The sequence below is a fragment of the Polistes fuscatus genome, unplaced genomic scaffold (genome assembly GCF_010416935.1).
Source record: "Polistes fuscatus isolate 324 unplaced genomic scaffold, CU_Pfus_HIC Scaffold8, whole genome shotgun sequence".
Classification (NCBI taxonomy): Eukaryota; Metazoa; Arthropoda; class Insecta; order Hymenoptera; family Vespidae; genus Polistes; species Polistes fuscatus.
In genome coordinates, this window is record NW_025113162.1 from 4,319,097 (window position 1) to 4,338,265 (window position 19,169).

Below are 19,169 nucleotides of genomic sequence, written 5' to 3' on the forward strand. Positions count from 1 at the left end.
CACGATGTATTTTCGTTATCATCAGTAGTAAAAAAAAGGATCGGGAAAAGAGTAAAAAAAGAGAGAGAGTTGCTTCTCAGGCCCTTTTTTCTTTTCTTTTCTTTTCTTTTCTTTTCCTCTATCTCTCTTTTTCTTTCTTTCAATAGATTCAGTCATTCATTCTCACACTCACGTTCACTTATTTTCTCTTTTGTAATAGAATCAAGCCAGGAGGAAAAGTCATCATGAACACGAACGAATGTTAGAAGAGCTGCCTATCGAATGATCAACGAGGTAATCTCTTTTATTTTTCGTCTTCGTCGTAGTAATCGTCGTTCTCGTCGTCGTCAAGGAGTCGAGCAAAATTAGAGAAATTGTCACGTTCGAATTAGAAATGAGACTCGAGTCCACGGTTTTGGGAGAACGATCGATGATTGAGAATCCGTAGGTTGGCTCTACGAGAAAGTAGGCTAGAAGGAGTAGTATGAGGCACCCACCTAGGCACCTGCCATTTCCTCCATTGAGATTAGTGCATCCGCTAGTCTGGTTTTCCGTTGTTGGTTTTTGAACCTCAGGATGAGAGACTCGTTCTACTTGTTGGCTACCAGTCCAAGGATCACCTTCTGTGTCTACCACGTTCTGCCTTGCGTCAGTAGCCGTATTGTCTTGGATTTCCTCCGGTGGAACGTTCGTCAAGCTTGGTTTATCCTTGTCCAAGTCCTCATTGGATTCCAAGGATGTTTCGGTACCATAAAACACCAGTTTCCATTCCTCAAGGGTATCTATAATCAATGTAATATTGTATCAGTATAAAATTTCACGATGACATAACTCGATAATACCTTATCACGAGACAGAGTGATGATATTCTTTATTCGATAAAATCGTTAAAGTTATTATTTGTTTTTTCTTTGGTTTCGTTTTTACTAGATAGTTGAATCCCACCGGACGAATAATTTGATAGTAATGATTACGTTTCTAATATTTGGTTTTTATTTTATTTCGATTTTTTTTTTGGGAAGGAGGAGTTTTTTTTAGTTCTCTTTTTTTTTTTTAGTTTTGTTTCGTTTTGTTACTTGTTTTTACTCGTTTCTCTATTTTTTTTCTCCACGATCGATAGTATACGTAAAACAAGAGTCCATGGAGATATCGTTGATTTCAACCTTGCGTATTTAAAATATTTTCATTCAATTTGCATCCCGTATTCGATCCTGAGTGTGATCGATAAATTGGAAACTCTGTCTAGTGTTAAAGTAAATCGGTTCAGATTGATGCCGTAATTAAAACAACTTAATCGCTTTTCGTGTGCAATCTACTGTTGAAATACTTTCACTGCTCGTTCTTTTCGAAGGAAATATTAAGAAATTGTATTAATTTAATTTACAGTAAATGAGGATTAATAATTAAGTTTTGACATCTTCTAAAAAAAGAAAAAGAAAAAAACGAGCAATGAGTATAAACGGAAAAAGTACTACTTCGAAACAAAAATACATTAACGATAAAATTGTAAAATAATTTACATGGTTGACGTAATGCATGCGTAAGCAAGCGAAAAAATTGGACATTTGAAAAAAAGAAGCTTTTTTAACATTTCTTCTTAGAAAAAGAAAAAATAAAATACTCCATAGTTTAGTCATATATATAAAATGTTTAAATTAAATTGACCAACTGGTATTTGAGTTTTATATAAAAATTAACTTCGTATATTAATACGCTTTTTATTATGTTGCACATAAATAAGCTGAAATATTTAACATAATTACCTTATCATTATTTTCGTTGGAATATTTGTTTATTCGGAATATCAGATTTTCAGATTACATTTTTTAATAAAATTAACTAAAGTGGATAATCGTGATGTATTCTACGACAGTGATTCGCAAACTAAATAGAAACGCATATTTTTCGTAACAAAAATTATAATAATAGATGACAAAAGTATAAAATATTTGTAAAGTTTGAAAACCACTGAATTCTATTAGCTACAGGTGCTTTTACGATATATACAAACGTGTCCACATTTACACACATATTTAAGTATTCTTCATAAACACAATTTTGTGTCATACGTGCGGAGAAGTTTCCGATGGGTAAGCATAAAGTTGTTCAGTGAATTTAAGATAAGCTTAAATCTACTTTAGGTGTGAAGCGTAACGGATTTAAATCAACTAAAATTAAGATACTTGAATGGCAGAATAAACAGAAAGAAAGACAAGCATTTTCAGGATATTTTAGGTGATTTATGATGGGAGTAAGACATAAACGTCATTTACGAATTAACACAGTCAAATAATAAGTATAAATAGATATACACTCAAGTGTTCAAAACTAAAAAAATATTTGATAGATGAACTAAAACACCGAGACATTTTGAATTTAAATAAAACATTTCTCTTAAATCTCCCCTAGAAAATCTTTAGAATGTGTTTTGGTAAAAGAAGGGAAAACGAAGTTTGGTGTCTACGTTTTATTTATACGGTTTTAAAATTTGATAAATAATTTCTGTTGGATTATAAACCGCGTCTGCGAAATATCGTACACTTTCAAGCTTTTATAGTGGATATAAGAAGATCGTAAGCTTCCCAACACGACAGGATGACATGAATAGAAAAAAAAACTATAAAAAAAGGGAGGAAAGACATAGTCGATGTCGTCTCGGGTGAAATTAGTAAAGCCTCGACGACGACGACGACGACGTCGACGACGATGATGATGTCGGTAGGATACTTTCATTGCTGAGAGTCTGCTTGCAAAACTAATTGTAAGAAAAGGACGAAGATAAAAACAGAAAGAGAAAGAAAATAGAACAGCATAAGGGTAAAAGAAGGATCGGTAGTCTTCTCGGTTGCTTCCTCTCCATTTTTATTGGACGAGAGAGAGAAAGAGATAGAGTGAGAAAGGGAGATAAAGAAGTAGAAACTGTAAACTTCCGGTCGTGGGCGGCAGTAAAGTCGGTATTAAAGCGCGCTTGTTACAGTCGTGTAAGATGGTTGTAAAGTAACGACTGTCAGGACGACTTCTTAGACGAGCTAGCAAAGGAAAGGAAAATACTTGGAGTGGGGGTGGAAAAGGGGGAAGGATGTGAGTGGCGAGACAAGGGAAAGAAGCGAAGAGGGTGAGCAGCGTTTGTTTTACGAAGTGCCGAGGATCGTGCAAATCGTCGATGAAACGGCTTGCTTTCCACTCCTCTCTTTCCATTTTCTTTTTATCTCTTTTTCTTATTTTCTTTCTCACTCTCTCTCTCAAACTTGCTCGCTCTTTTTCATTAAAGTTCTCTTCTAGTTCTGTATGTTTCTACTACTCGTTGGTAACGAGAATAACCGTGTGTTCTTTCTGTTAGGTGCTAAAAGAAAGTGAAATTGGGATGGGGGGGAAATGAAATGGTGTAACGAAGTGAACATACGAGGAAAAGTGGCGGTAGGTAATACTTCCGATAGATACCATCCAAATCTTTCTTTGTAAAAGGAAAAACTTTGTCTAGGAGCACTTTACCGAGTTCTCGAGAAAATAAAATAGGAAAGTGTAAATATGATGATGGATAGTAGATACTTCGTTTCAAGCGTAATATGATTTAAAGTTAGAGAAAAATCTTATGGTAAGAAATATTATTTGTAATCACTCTTTGATAAATTTAATCTATTGATAATTCATTTCAATTACTGTATATCTGATTTTTTTCCCCATACATTTGATTTACTAACTAAATATTAACTAGGGGTATATATATATATTTATTTATAACATCGTCAGGACAATATCCAATCGAGTAGGAGATTGCCTGGTCAACACATAGATTGCCCAGAGGGTTTTGGTCAATTTATAATATGTGCTTCAGTAACCTGTGTATAGAATACTGGGGGCGGAATGAAGTATTTTTAAGCTCGAGTGAGTAAAACAAACGACGAAAATTGTAAAATTTGTTCACAATATCTTTGACAAGTTTCGATCGATCTATAAAATGTGTTTAGAGCACAAAAACCCTGATGCAATCTGAAGATCATTTTATGACCATATGAACATACACCTATCGTTGTATGTTTCACTCATAATAACTTGAGATTTGTTTTATTTTCTACCCCCGTGCTTTAAACACACTCCAACTGAAACGTATATTCTAGATTGATCAAAAATCCTCTGGGCATTCTAGAAATTGATTGAACAACGTACAAAAAACATGCTTAAAATATACATTGCCCAATCTTGGTGGATATTCTATATAATGCCCGGATTCTATACATTGACCGTAATATATGTATATATATAAAGATTGCTGAATTATCATTCATTTAACAGCCGTCGCAAAATCATCGGACAAATCATGGAGAACTAAACCAAGCGAGGACGATAGCACATCGACGGTTCTTGTCCGATGCACGTAAACAACACGAAATTAATAATACATTTATCGAGAACATGAGTAATGCAAGTGATGCAATCAACAAGCGAATCATTAATATTCCGTCATGAATGAATAAACTCTTACAAGCGCATCGGTATTTATACGTCTTCCCGTGGAAAAACGTCAATAAATAATCAAGCGAGTTGCATGGTTGATAAGGGTAGAAAATAATATAATAGAAAAGAATAATGTATTCTTGTAATTTAAGCCAAAATGGTTCGACTTACCGGGAAAAGAAAAAAAAACACACACACACACACGAAATGACGCTTGAAACGAACAAAAGTAAGGAAAATATAATGGTATAGGTAAGGTGAAGAAGGTGGTGAGTATAGGACAATATATCAGAATAGAAACAAACCCAATGGCTATTACAGCAATTACGGCCAAGTGCAGCTTACAAATGAATAGACGGCGAACAATAAGTGAAAATGAAAAAAGAAAAAAAAAAGTAAAAATGTAAGTTCTACTAGATTGAATCCCTCGGTACTTCGAATGACCATAGGATATTTGCTTACTACTATGCATTCTCTCTTTACCTCCTTCTGTTTTTTTTTATTGTCTCTTTTCTACACACATTGTACTACTACTGAAATGCAAAGTGTAAGGAAAGAAGTAGACAAAAAAAAAAAGAGATCGTGCCGAGATGCATCCATGAACGCGAATGACGCTTGAAAATATAAAGGCTGAAACGTTTTCAATGGCAACGAAAAATATAACGACCTGGTTTCTGTCATGAATGAATAATTGTCGCTCGATTAGACTCTTTAATCTTTGACTAATCGCTCGATGTGATTACAGAATAAGAAATTTCAAATATTCACGAAATTGAGATACAAATCAATATTGATATCTGATATTATAGATGAAATATCACTGTTCTTGAGTTAACGATAACGATCTAATATAACAGAAATATGAATAAAAATAAGAGACAATGATATTCCGTAATAATCTTAACAAGGTAAATATATACGTCATAAAAGAAATTTTCAGGTCAATATTCCGATCGCGAATTGAATCAATATATACCCGAGTAAGTTACGTCATTGTTCGATGGAACAACTCAGCTCGATCTTGGCAAATGCATCAATCAAATAGGGGTACCCTTATCGAACTGTAGATTCCTAGAATCGAATTGTTCGTCTTGTAATAAGTCCAATCCCTTAGCTCTAGTCGCGTGTTGTTGCCCAGCTCCACGAGCACCAGCATAAACAGGATAAAGAGGATAAAGCTGTTGGATCTTGGGATATTGTTGAAAGATCGCTGGGACTTTATTGGTGGCTGCTTTGGCAGCTGGCTCCATCAGTATCAAACCTCTCTGAAGCGGTGACGAAATGGTGACCGGTTCGATAATTTTTTGCCTAGTGGTTAAGACCGTTGTAGTTTTTATTCTGGGAGATGGACTAGTCCGAACAGTCGTCGTAGTAGTGACAGGGCTTGGTGTACTCCTTCCCCTTGGTCTAAACGTGATCAATCGAACTTCTCCAGCTATGGCGGGACCTCTTATAGACGTCAATCCTCTCAAAGTTTGTACCGTTGGTCTAGGAGTTGGACGATTTGCGGATTTCCCGTTCTTGTGTTGTCCTCGGACCTTGTTTTTCCTTTGTGATTGTAGTTGAGCATTGACCACATACGGTGGACTTAGACTACCTGTCTTTTCAGCTTTATGCTGTGATTGTTTGCCTTTAGAAGATGCCGTTAAGGAATTTTGAGTCTTGGTGAACGTCGTTTCTCGCGGTTTAACGAACGGTCTTCGTGGTATACTCATACTGGCAGGATTGTAAAGCGCATATTCCGTGCGATCTGGTAACGTCGATGTCCCGTAGAAGATTAACGCCCATTCGTGTAGCGTCGCACGGCCTGGATTCGTCATCGATAAGAGCAGCAGGAAAACAAGTCAAGAGAGAACGATTACGAGAACGGTATACAGAATATTTGTGGTTTACGATAAATATCCGAAAGCTGTCATATTTATGATTTATACGTCAGTAGTATGCATTCAAGTAAATATGGAAAGAATAAAAAGATACAATAGATATTCGAAGGTGGATCCTGTGGATCGATTAATCGGATCCATTCGTATCGATGGAACATGCAAATCCCACGATGTTATAGTTTATGAATTTTCGATCCACGTTAGCAAACATGAACATCTATATCCAAGGAGAAGTAGGAATTTGGATTAACGCAAGGACGCGTCTCGATTGCTCAAGAGCAATTGCCTGAATCTCTAAAACGTCTGGAATACATAGCGCACCACTTGGATACAATACCTTGCAAGCGTTTTGGTGTACACATTAGCACAAGGTCCGCATTGATGTACGAAGGAATAGGAGAATGCTGAGGATGAGAATGAAACTGAATGTAGGGACGAAGTGAAGGATTTAGGTAGGTGCTATTACTATAATAGTAGTGCAAGTTAGCGTTGAACGCAAGCTATGCGTAACTATCAGCTTTAATGGAATTCCAAGTGATCTTAACTTGAAGTTTAGCTTTGTACAAGGTTAGCCGAGCTTCTTCGTCAGTGAATGATCCTCTTGACCGCGTATCATCGTCATTGATGCTTTAAAGAGAATAAAGCGAAAGCACCAGCTATTGGGGCCGGAGTTTGAATACGAAATTATCTTTAGATACGATAATGCGAGCACTCCTATGGACGAGTTACGACCTATCTCAGCGTTTTCTCGATAAGGAATTCCACGTGATCTTGACACCGATAGACTTTCGAGACGCGGAGGTTTCGCTGAATCTGACACGGTCTGCTTTTTCTACTCCGATCGATCCAAACCGGATCGTTCGTGATGTGACTTGGAAATCGAAGGGAGTTCCCTTTTTTGTTATACTCTACACACATGTCCGAGAAGTAGAATTATTTATGCCTGCTATTCTCTACCACCATCGGCTTTTGCATTATTTTTTTTCCTGATTATTTGAAAGTAATATACGAAAGGAACCTCATCACTGATTAGTTGATAATTCACATAAGTTCCGTTATATTGTTTGAAAAATTATGAAGCCGGAAAGTTTTCTACGCGAATATCGACATCTACCAGGTTTATAAAACCCTGACTCGATGATTAGACTCGTTCAATAACGAGAACAACGAAGTATAATTTCGTAAGTGTATTTTCTATTAATATATAAGCAGATTGATTTTTAGTGAAGTGATTGAAACATTATTTCATTAATAATTTATATTCATAGTTCATTTTGAAGGAAGTTAATTTCGACAATGATTTTTTAACTACAACACAACGGTTTGTTAAATATATCATTTGAATTATGAAATTTATTTTAATACTTCAACATTTATTAATACTTTTTCACTATACGCGCATTATTAACTTCCAATCGTTATTGTATTAATCTTTATCATCGTATATTAATTAATGAATATAAATATCAAGCCCTAACAACAATTTGGTATTTTTTGTTTGGCGAATAAATATAAGTTGATCTTCTGGAAGTAATTGATTTTAATGAAGTGAATAAAAGAGAAATGTTAAAATGATAAACTTACCGAAATATCGACCCTCGTTGTGAATTTCGAGTTTCCACGTACCATGTGGTCTCTCGCCCCACGTGTGAACCGACATAAATGGCCATTGATTGAAACCAGCCTTCGAGACGTCGTGTGGCCTTTTCGCTAGTAGAGTGCTCTTTGTACCCTGAGGAGAGGTTAGTTGTATCTGGAGATCCCCCCTTCTCGAAGCCATCAATGACACCTTCGCCTATGATAAGAGCGTCCAGACGATCGTATCATAATTTGCTCTATTTCTCTCTCTCTCTCTTTCTAACGATCGTTCAGTAGTACTCACACACGAAACGACCCTTTTCACAGGTCGACAATAAGTACCCGATACTAAAAGCCACTTTACGCTTTAAGAATCGTTTCTGAACGTTTTCATTGAGAATACTTCAGAAAGAGAAAGTGAAATTCACCAAACGAATAGATATAGGTGCACTCTACTCTTTAGTCGATTTCGTATAAATAGAATCTTCAAAGTATTCGATAGTTATTATTTCATATTGATTAACTTTCTTTTTTTTTCTTTTTTTGAATTTAACTTTACTAAGAGTTCTGAATTTGTAACTGTAAATATGGAAAAAATGGAATACGTCAAGAAGTTTATAACAAGTTGTTATTTTTTGGTAAAAAGAAAAAACAAAGTAAACTCTATTTTATTATTCGAGATTAATATTCAAATCGAAGAATGATTTATTGTTAATTTAAAAAGGATCGTTGACAAAACGTTAATCGCAGATAATGAAAAACTGATTAACGCCTAGCATTGGAAGAATTGAGTATTTCGAGCTGGATATAGCGTTGATTAAGGAAAAAAGTAATTAAATTCCAATCAATCTGGGTAAGTCGGTAAACAGAATCTACGTCCGTGACGATTTATTTACAGTTTGGCTGACGCGAAATACTTCAAATTGTGAGAATTTTCTAGAGGAAATGTAACGATTGTTTGAAGACATTTCAGGATTATTTATAAAAGATACTTGCCTGTACGTGTTCGAGAAAATTAACTCCGCTGCATTCTTTCACATGTAAGTCGAGAACCAATTGACTCTTCGGTGGTATTGGCCTAAAAAAACAATACAAACAAAATCTTTAAACTATTGTTCTATTTAATTTATTTGTGCAATCTTATTTCGAGTAAAAAAAAATGTTCAACATGTAAATATTATAATAAAAGATATTTTTTTGTCTCTTTTCTTTGCTCGAAACATCAAAAACTACGGATAAAAATCCATATCTGAGAACGGTGAGAGTTATGTAATGTATTATACTACGTTTCCTACATTTTCCTTGGAGTTGTTTTACAAAGAAAACATTCGTTTCAAGAGGATTCTCCAGTTTCCCTCGAACGAATGTCTAATCTACAGAAAGCTTGTTCCCCAAGATCTTTTCTTCTTCAGACAAGTTGACATGTTACGATCATAAAGGGAAAAAAAAGGATCAGTTTTTTATACTAGAACTTAACTATCAGCTTGTAAGAATTTATACGAAATAAATGAAACCGGACAATATTTTGTCGAGCAGGAAGTAACTGAGCTTACGATTGCAAAATGATATCTAATTTTTGAAATTAAATTTTATATATTCCGGGGAATAAATAATAATAATAATAATTATAAGAAAAAATCTCGTTTGCCGTTAATCGTGATTTTAATCCTTTTCGCATATGATCAAGCTTCCTTCCTACTTGACGTATTTCTACATTTCGTTGAAATTGAAACATTAATTTTAACAGTTTTAATTACCTGCCCGAATGCGGGGCGGATACTTCACATTTGTGTTGTTCAGGAACTCTCCTCCATCTTCTAGCCAGACGTACCATTGCTGTGGCATCCATCAATCCATATCCGAAACTGTGACTCACTGGATCAATACATGTATCATTAGATTATATTTCTCAATTAGAAAGATTTTAATAATCATTTACTTTTCTTTGGGAAAAGATATAGATATCATTTCGATAAAAGTATTATTATTATTTTTATTATTATAATACTTATAAATAAACGAAAATACGTATTCACTGTAATAGTATCTTTTTGTTGGGATATTTCTTTATTAAAGACACGCGCGCGCGAATATCTCTCTCGGTAAAATTTTGCTGATATAAAATAAAAGGTAGAAAGATACAGAAAGGAAGAGATAGAAATAAAAAAAAGAAGAAAATAAAAAACAAATTGGGAAATGAATTTCAAAGAAAAATTCGTACGAAACTAAAGAATTCGCGTGCTTTTAAGTTGAATTGTACGCTATTGGAATTGAAGTACAAATGACAGAAAAAAGTCCTGACGTTTTTGTATAAAGATTTGTAACGTGGACTGGTGTATAGATTTTCGAGAATACCGATGCATATGCGATTCAAGCCTGCCGTCTTCCTGAATTCTTGGTATTTTAAAATGAAATGTGGAGATAGAAGCTGGAGATTGAAAAATTTTCCATTAAATTCAAGCTTCGACCGTACCACTGAGTTCTCTTCTTTCACTTTTGACTTTTTTTCTAATTTCAAATTAAGAAGATTTGCGTCTCGACAAAGTAACTTGAGTTTCAATAAAAAAAAAGTAAGAACATATTGACTATTGGTGTGTGATTAAACATTTATAAAATCTATTTGACGGGTTGTAACTAAAGAAAAATTATCGATGATAATGCAAACAAAGTTTAATATTTAAACGAAATGATGTAAAGCAATTGTTCTATATCATGTTCATATATTAAAGTAGAAATAATGAAAGAATTAAATTATCATAATTCTTTTTTCTTGTTGTATGAAATTTAATGAAAAATTCTATATCGATTAATTTTATATCGTATATAAAAAACTTAGATTATAATTCTGCAAGAATATACAATTACGAGTTTAAATTGCAGAACAACTTTAATCGCTATGAAAGGAGGTCTCTTTAAGAAACAATAACTTTAACATTCTAACAAAACTAGATATCACAAAAATATCAAACTCACCGTTTCTCCCGACACCATTGGTAACCCAGTCGGGTGCCTTGAGATTGGCCGGTTTGGCTGTTCTCACGACGATATGTTGCATATCTCTCCATGTTAGTTCTCGATTTGCTTCTAATGCAAGCGCGCATATGCCAGCTGCTAAAGGTGCCGATGCCGAAGTTCCAGTATGGCTGCTCGTACATTGATGATGAAGATCCGTGGTGACTACTTGTTTCTCACCAGTCGAACCAGAACTGTAGGTCGTTGCGAGGGTAGAAGAGCAAGCTTCACTATACCAAGGCACCAATCCATTCTCAGTTGCACTGCTGATGGACAAAGTCCATATGCTGTTGGTGTAGCCATCGCAATTACAGTTATCGTGGTCTCTACCACCATTACCAGAGGCCCACACGAAGATCGAACCCTTCCCATTGCGTCCCTGTTGATCAAACGTCTCTGAGTTTACAAGGCTTAATGATATAACTCGTATCATTGATGAGATCCTCGATTTCTCTCTATCTCTCTGTGCTTCCGATTCAACTTCATTAAATATGTAACGTTTGCTATATTGATGGATGTCAAATATAAATTAAAATACGTTTTCTTTTTTTTAAATATCCAATGTTGATATACTTGAAATGTAGTCAAGTATAGAATATTCATAGTATTTTTTGTTTTACATCTAATTTTGTTTTTAAGATTATTATTCCTCATTACTTGATAGTATATATCATTAGTATTAATAAATATAAATAAAATATTAACAAAATTATATTAGGTGAGTAATGAAGAAAACGTTTTTCAACTTTATGTACATATGTATTTCTGTATATGATAGTACGTGTCTATTGAAATTAATACTTATGCTTATCTCTTTCGTGTTAAATTAATTAACACGTCTTTCCTGTTACATAAGACGAAAACACGAATGAAATTTTCGTACGGGGACTAAATTTGAACGACCAAAGTGTTCTTAGCGAAATTATCAAGTACGCACGCAGTGCCCGTTAAAGAGAACTTAACGCGAATCAAGGTTTACTTGTGTAAGTGTCTTATTACATGCAGAGTAAGATTCTTACAAGACAGGAAAATAACATTCATAAGTTATTAGATGAACATCATTTTGCATTAAAAAATAAATTATGAATCTGTTATAGGGTACGGAAAAATTATTCGTGGATAAAATATTTACCGTTTCGATAGTTCGTTGCATAATTTTTTAGCGTACTCGACTCGTATAAAAATATCCAAATAAATAATTATATTTGAGATAAATGTATAATTAACGTTTACATAACACCGAAAAAAAGAGTAAGCTCATTGATATTATTTAAATTGGAATATTCGTGAATAAAATTATATCGAGCTATACTTTTTATTAGCTTAGAAATCATTGATGAAGCTTCCATTTGTTGTTAAAGTTAATTAAAATTTTGAGAATTGGAATGTTAACTTTCAGCAGCTTTACCCAGGGGCTAAGTATCGAGGGAAACGTAGCATGAACGCAATTTCGCTACGACGAGGATCATCGAAATTGTTTTCTGAAAGGAACTTCAATATTGTTCTCTTCGCTTTCGGCGTACAAAGAGAGTGCAGCATCGTATATATAGATTACATTCGATATAAAGGATGGTTGAAGACATTCTCAAAAGAACTTCTATCAATTTTACTAACCATAAGACGAGACGTCGATGTTCCGTTCGATTGATTACTTAAAATGCAAATTGAAAATCAAAATATAATAACGGAGGATCGAAAGTTAAATAAAAATTAATGAGCGTTAAGCTATCCAATTTATATTGAATTTAAACATAATTTCAACGTTTCTCTAATGCGGATATTAATCAACAAAACAATAATATCATTTAATATCATATCGAATAATAGAAAATCATCTAACTGTAAACCACGTCGAGTAATTCTCCGTAAATTACCGCGACCATATATAATATGGCGATTATTAACTGGTCAAATTATTCGCCTGTACTACGATCACAGATGACTTCATCAAATAGTTGAAGTTTGGCGTATTGTTGTTTTTTACGAGCAGCATCCTTTGAATGAGTATTAATAAAAAATAAGTCGCAAAATGTTCGCTTGAGTATCCTCGTAAAAAGAGTCTGAGTATGTATTAAAGCGAGATCCGTAAATCGCGGACCAAAACTCAGTAAAGTGTATTCTCATACACGAGTAAATTTATTTAGCGGATTATGGAAAATCCGAAGGGCATTGCTGAAGGTAGAGCTTGGTACTACTAGCGGGGAACAAAAAATAAAAATAAAAAAAAGAAGGAAGAGGAAAATTTATTCGACCGTGACTACCGATCGATATGCGCATACGTGAAGGCATTTAAAAAAGAATATTACATATCGGAAACGAGCAATATGGAAAGAGAGGACTTTCTTTCAAATTGCTATATAAGCGTTTTCAAATTTTCTTTCAGCGACGAATAATATAATAATATTGATTACAAAGTATAATACAATGAACTGAATCTATCGTATAGATTGGAAAAAAATGAATTTAGGTACGATGATAAAAAATATTTTCTATCATTAAATTTAAGATTACTTTTCATAACTCGTTATTAAGGGATATTTTTACTATATCGATGTTCTAAAAAAAAAAGAGTTAACAATCTAACTTATTAAAAAGCAAGAATTGACGTTGACACGGTTGAAAAATAATTTTCACAATTTGACCTTTCGAATGAATTATTTCGCGTTATTATTCTTCTTTTCTGGGAACACTTTGCCAACACGAATGGGGAACGTTTTGTATTCATTTTTGTTCTTCTCTTTTTTTTGTTTGGTAAGATTTTGGTTTCCTTTATCTTTCTTTTTCTTTTTCGAACGATGCTTTAACGAGCTTTCGCACCCAAAGTACCTTTTAATATTTGCATATGACTTACGGCCACGTTGCAGTGGAGTGAGTTTAAAATGGTAATGCGTGCGGGCAGGAGAATTTTGGTTCGGGTAACTTAAAAGCACCCAATTAGAAACTTTCCAAGAGTTGACCTCCACCTTTCCCTCAGAGTCTATTAAGGTGGCTCTGGTAGCTTCGAGGACTACTTCACTGTGATCACTCTTTTTCTTCTTTTTCTTCTTCTTCTTCTTCTTCTCTCTTTCTCTCTCTTTCTTTCTAATCGAACTCTTAAAAAAATGTGATAATTTTTTTAAATTGAACTACCCGACTAGAATGTTTGTTTAGTATCGCTATGATCTATAATCGATTGATCGATTGATCGTTTAACAGTAAAACACAAGTACCGTATAAGAAAGTGTCTACTCCGAAGAAGTTTTTCGAAAAGATTCGAGACTGTCTGTGGGTTTAAGAGAAGCTCGTAAACTTTCACAGAGTTCCACAGAGTTGTCGAACTTTTCGAATTCTTGAAAGTGTTAAGAAGAAGAAGAAGAGGAAGAAGAGAAAGTGACATGTATATTTTCTACGTTGAAATTCTTTTGCATCAAATTTCCGGGAAGATATCGGCGGACTGTATGTATATCCTACTTTCATGACGTTTTGAAGGAATACCCAGTCCTCCCTTGAGAACTTTGAACGTTTAGGGAATTTCCTTTAACGTTAGTAAACTTGTTATTACGATTTGTCTAGGTATTTTTAGAACAAACGATGGAAAATCGAAAGAAACAGAGATGAAAAGTCGCGCGTATCCAATGAAAATACTCGAAAATTTTATTATCAATTACCGATTAGGATATATATATATTTAGTATAATATCACGAACATAAAATACATATTTATTAACATACTTGGAGAAAAACTTTGGAATGATTTACTCAAGTTTGCATAATTACCCAGTGACTTATATAAATTCTTCAAGTTTACTACAAGATTCATTCAGATAGAACTTCTTTTTAGGTATATTTATCTAAGATGAAAGTGAGCGACCGTATCGCAATGTTTCAACTTGCACATACGTATCTTCAAGCTGTATATGCTATTTTTACGAAAGATGAGAAATTTTCAAAGAGAAATCTTAATTCACACGAATATTTTCAAATTCAAATAGAACGTTTACGACACTCTTTAATAAGTGGTTCAATTTAAATGATTGTTTTGATTAAGATTACTAACACGTATCACTAAGAACGAACCTTTGTTATTCCCTCGATGAAGGCTCTTGTTGCCAATTCGCCAGGACCGTCGACTGTCTTGCCATCATCATCAGGACCCCACGAAGCACTGTAAATATCGATATGCTGTGGATTTAAGCTGAGTGATCTGGCTTCAACGGCATCTGTTACGTCACCATCTAACATTCGAACGCCTGGAAACATAGTTACACGATTATTAGATATATATATGCTTTTCTGATAATATGAAAATTAAAACGCGATGGGGTAAGATTCTATAATAGATATCGTTTAGAAACGAGACTAGAAACGATATCGTACAGTTTACTAACACGACACACTTTGAGTTCGATAATAACGATCTTATTAGGATAGAATCCAATTTTAAGTATGTTTTCTTTAGGATACCTAGCGGATTATAATTCTCGTGCTCCATCAGGATAGAGATCACTTGCATATCACAATTGGGTCATGTTTTGAGCACACGCTAGAAAATATAGTGAACTTTAATATTTTCTAATCGACTATTTTTTTCCTCTTTTTATTTCATGAAAGTAAAGGAAGAAACGTTACCGGTTGTTTCGATAAAGCAGTAAGTAGTTTCAAATATTAGTATAGAAGCTTATTGGAGTTGAAAGTATCTGAGCATTAAAATTGTTGATTCTTCAGTATACTATATATATTATATCATGGAATAATATTTTTTTAATACCCTTCACAAAAAATTAATTCTTTTCTTCCTCCTTGTTGCAAGTAGAATAACAATGATCGAGATATCAATGTGAAATGTATTGTATACAGAAAGAGAGAAAGGAATAAAGAGAAAGATAGTTAAATGAAAATCTTCTTAGAGCTTTGAAAAATATATATGTAAAATATTCTAGATATTTTAGCGTGTACAAGTGTTGTTTTCAAATCCAATGATATTTTGTATATAATATTACGACAGAAAATTTTGCAAATCCAATTTGAAGAGAATAGTTATTGTCAAGCATAAAGAAGAAAGAAAGAAAGGGAGAGAGAATGAGAGAGAGAGAGAGAGAGAAGGAGAGTGAAGTGAGAAGGAGAATTTTCTTGAAAGTCAAGAGAAACTAGAGACGAAACGTTTTCCTAGCTCGGAGACAATGAAGATGAATCTTTGAAGTAAGACTTACCACCGACACCTGCTCCAAAAGCAACACCAACCGCACAGACAGTATTGTTAGCAGTCGCGGCAACCTCTCCAGCACACCTGGTACCGTGTCGATTGCTATCCACAAGATCGTACCTTGGCATTGGATCCTCGTCGTGACTATTAACATCGTAACTCGCCTGGGGATCCTACAATTTCAACGGAAACATCTTGACAGATCTATCTTCCTAGTAAAATATTACTATTGTATTTTTGGATAGAAAATTAATGACCAAAGTTTCATATTTATTTCTTAATTGCATATAGAACAGAAAAAGAAAAAGAAATGAAATTCCTTTAGTTTTGAAAATTAATAACAATTCGATATAGTTGTATGCAGAACTTAGAATAATTTGTAGATAATAATTTACAAGAGAGTAAACAACAACAACAACAAAATGAACGTAACCTTTATCATTTCTTTCACGTTCTTAAAATTATAGGGATAGTAAAAAAATAAAATAAAGAGGTAAGACTCACGTAATTCTTGTAAAGGTCAGGATGATCCTTTTCCAAGCCATCATCGAGAATCGTGACTACGACGCCGCTTCCGGTGATTCCTTCGGCCCAAGCGTTTTGCACGTTCATGTCCAAACCGTTTCCCCTGTTCTAAAAGGTACGGGGAATGGAACAAACAAGAGAATGTAACGAATAAAAAGAAACGAGGAAAATGCGTTAACGCGGTAACATTGTTTAATCTTTCTAGGCACGTCCATGCTCCATTTCGTTTATTTTTCCACGAATCTCAAGACTGGTTCGAATATACGAGAAGTAAAGATTTAAAGAATGCTTTTCGTTAACCCACTCACGTACTTTTCTTCCTTCCTTTTTATAATACAATACAAACGTAAATAAAAAATGGAATACGATCGATTTCAACGATTTATATAGTAGAAACGTTGGAATAACGAAAACGAAAGGTTCGATCGTTAACGCGTATATAAATTTTTGTATTTTATATTTGTTATTTATTTTGACGATGATTATTAATATTATTATTATAATAATTATTATTATTATAATTATTATTATTTTTCTTTTTAGTAGATTCAATAAAACTAAAGAAAAATATTCTGTTTGATAATAGAAATCATTGGATGTGTTTAATATCACAAGTTCAATTTATAAATGATAATTATTCGTAGCTCGGTGTTGGAAGCAGGGTGCAAACAAGAATTCACCTAGAATTCAGATGTCTGTCGTATTAGACATACCTCGAATATTAAGCACGATGCTATGAATTAGATATACACAAGCTACCAAGAGACACATACACGAAATATGTTCTATGAAAGTTCAGACGATTTGACATTATTAAAATTCAGTTTGGTATAACGTAAAAGTAACGTACCAGGTACCACATTTGAGGCCATCTCTCGTCATTTAAAATAACTTGCGAATTGGACGGACCGCGTTTAATTATTAAATCCCGTTTACTTCGCGACTTTGCTCGTTGCTGTTCTGCTCGACGAACTCTTGAATCTCTCATCAGTCTGGAATGTACTTCCATGTGTGGATCAATCGATCTCTTCATCACTGATCGATGCTCGAGATGATACCAACCATCGAATATCTGTAATGGAATGTTTCAAAATATTAGTCTTTCTTCATCATTTCAAACAAGTCCTTTATATTTAACAAAGAAAAAACAAAAACAAAAAGAAAAAAAAAAGAAAAAATTACTTTTATCAAATTTTACATTTAATCAACGTTCTGGTTACGAATATAATTTTCGAGTTTAACGAATTATCATGGATTTTATAATATATTATGTCATGTTTTACTGTCGGTCTTTTTTTTTTTTATTCTTTCTTTTTTCTTTTTATCATACAAAAGTATATCGACCATTTTGTACATTTAGTTTGAATAATCAGTGTTCTCATATGTCTCGCAAATTTGTAGATACGATCGCGCGAAAGTTATTCGATCACAGTGACGAATCTATCATCCAGAAATGTAATCAAAACTTTCTAACACATGTTTTCATTGTAGTTGAAGGTTTTGAAAGTAGTAAGCTCTCGGCGCGATTCTAGTACGCACAAGAGATTTATCATTTCGAACGCAACGAACGGGGAAATGTATCCATAAAGCAATGTACTCTGATGCACTTTCCTGTAAGCGATGCAACGTAACCGATGAAAATATAGGAAGAAAAATAGTGATAAATGAGAGAACTTCTTGTCATTTGTCGCGCGGAAGCCTGTACTTTTTCATGTGAGACCATCTTTTTTCTTTTTCACCCCTTTTGCTTCTTTTTTCTTTCTTTCTTTCTTTCTTTACGCCCATACTACTCTATCTTACTTGGTTTTTAAACCCAAACAACGAAACATTGATTTAAATATAAGAATGTAATCTACAAAAGAAATCCGGAATGTTCATACGAAAATTTTTTTATGGCAAATAATTATATTCGTAATACTTATGATCATTAATTAATCATTATCCTATTTATGATATTTCTAAGAAAATGAATAATTTTTCAGATCCCTAAAGATTAGATCAATCTCTTACTTTAAATAATTGTAAGGATGTGACCATAGTTCATAATTCCATACTAATCGATTTTCCATATTTTTCTTGATTTTCTTTTTATAATGTCGTATCAAACATCGAGTAATATGAATATCCTTTACAGAGCTCATTTCTTTCTAATTTGCAAACGAAGAATAAGCAAAAGAAAAAGAAGTTTAAAAGTTTCTTCTTTATTTTTAATAATATCTTTCATAATGAAACTTAATCGATTCTTTTGTAATAAGTAAATGTCAAGACAATCAGATAAGTATACTTTGAATTTCTTTCAGTAGCTTTACCTTTTTCTTAAGAATAAGAGAAATATAAGAATATAAGATTGTTATAAAATATTAAGATGGTTTCTATCGTTTGTATTGATACATCAAAGATAATCGTTTGAAAAACATTTTTAAAATAATTGAATAACCTTAGGTTGAATTCATTTTTTGTTACGTTTATGATCGATTATATCTTATTTTTCTTTCGTTGTCAGTTCTCAACGTTCTCGTTATCTGTTTTAAAGCTTTTATCTTTTCACAATCTCT

At 33.5% G+C, this 19,169-nt stretch overlaps 1 protein-coding gene across 3 annotated transcripts in view; it reads right to left on the reverse strand.

The window, feature by feature from the left end:
* The window catches only part of LOC122524951 (furin-like protease 1), a 181,234-nt gene that overhangs the window by 13,945 nt on the left and 148,120 nt on the right, over nucleotides 1-19,169 (reverse strand). For 2 of the 3 annotated variants that reach the window (XM_043647471.1, XM_043647472.1), the window contains 10 exons: nucleotides 17,465-17,686; nucleotides 16,594-16,722; nucleotides 16,097-16,262; nucleotides 14,964-15,136; nucleotides 10,869-11,286; nucleotides 9,653-9,770; nucleotides 8,892-8,973; nucleotides 7,902-8,112; nucleotides 5,486-6,241; nucleotides 477-761 (listed from right to left, as the gene is read on the reverse strand). In XM_043647471.1, coding sequence (XP_043503406.1) covers nucleotides 477-761; nucleotides 5,486-6,241; nucleotides 7,902-8,112; nucleotides 8,892-8,973; nucleotides 9,653-9,770; nucleotides 10,869-11,286; nucleotides 14,964-15,136; nucleotides 16,097-16,262; nucleotides 16,594-16,722; nucleotides 17,465-17,686 — 2,560 coding nt within the window. The remainder of the gene's footprint in view (nucleotides 1-476; nucleotides 762-5,485; nucleotides 6,242-7,901; nucleotides 8,113-8,891; nucleotides 8,974-9,652; nucleotides 9,771-10,868; nucleotides 11,287-14,963; nucleotides 15,137-16,096; nucleotides 16,263-16,593; nucleotides 16,723-17,464; nucleotides 17,687-19,169) is intronic. The other variant, XM_043647473.1, reaches the window with a different exon arrangement.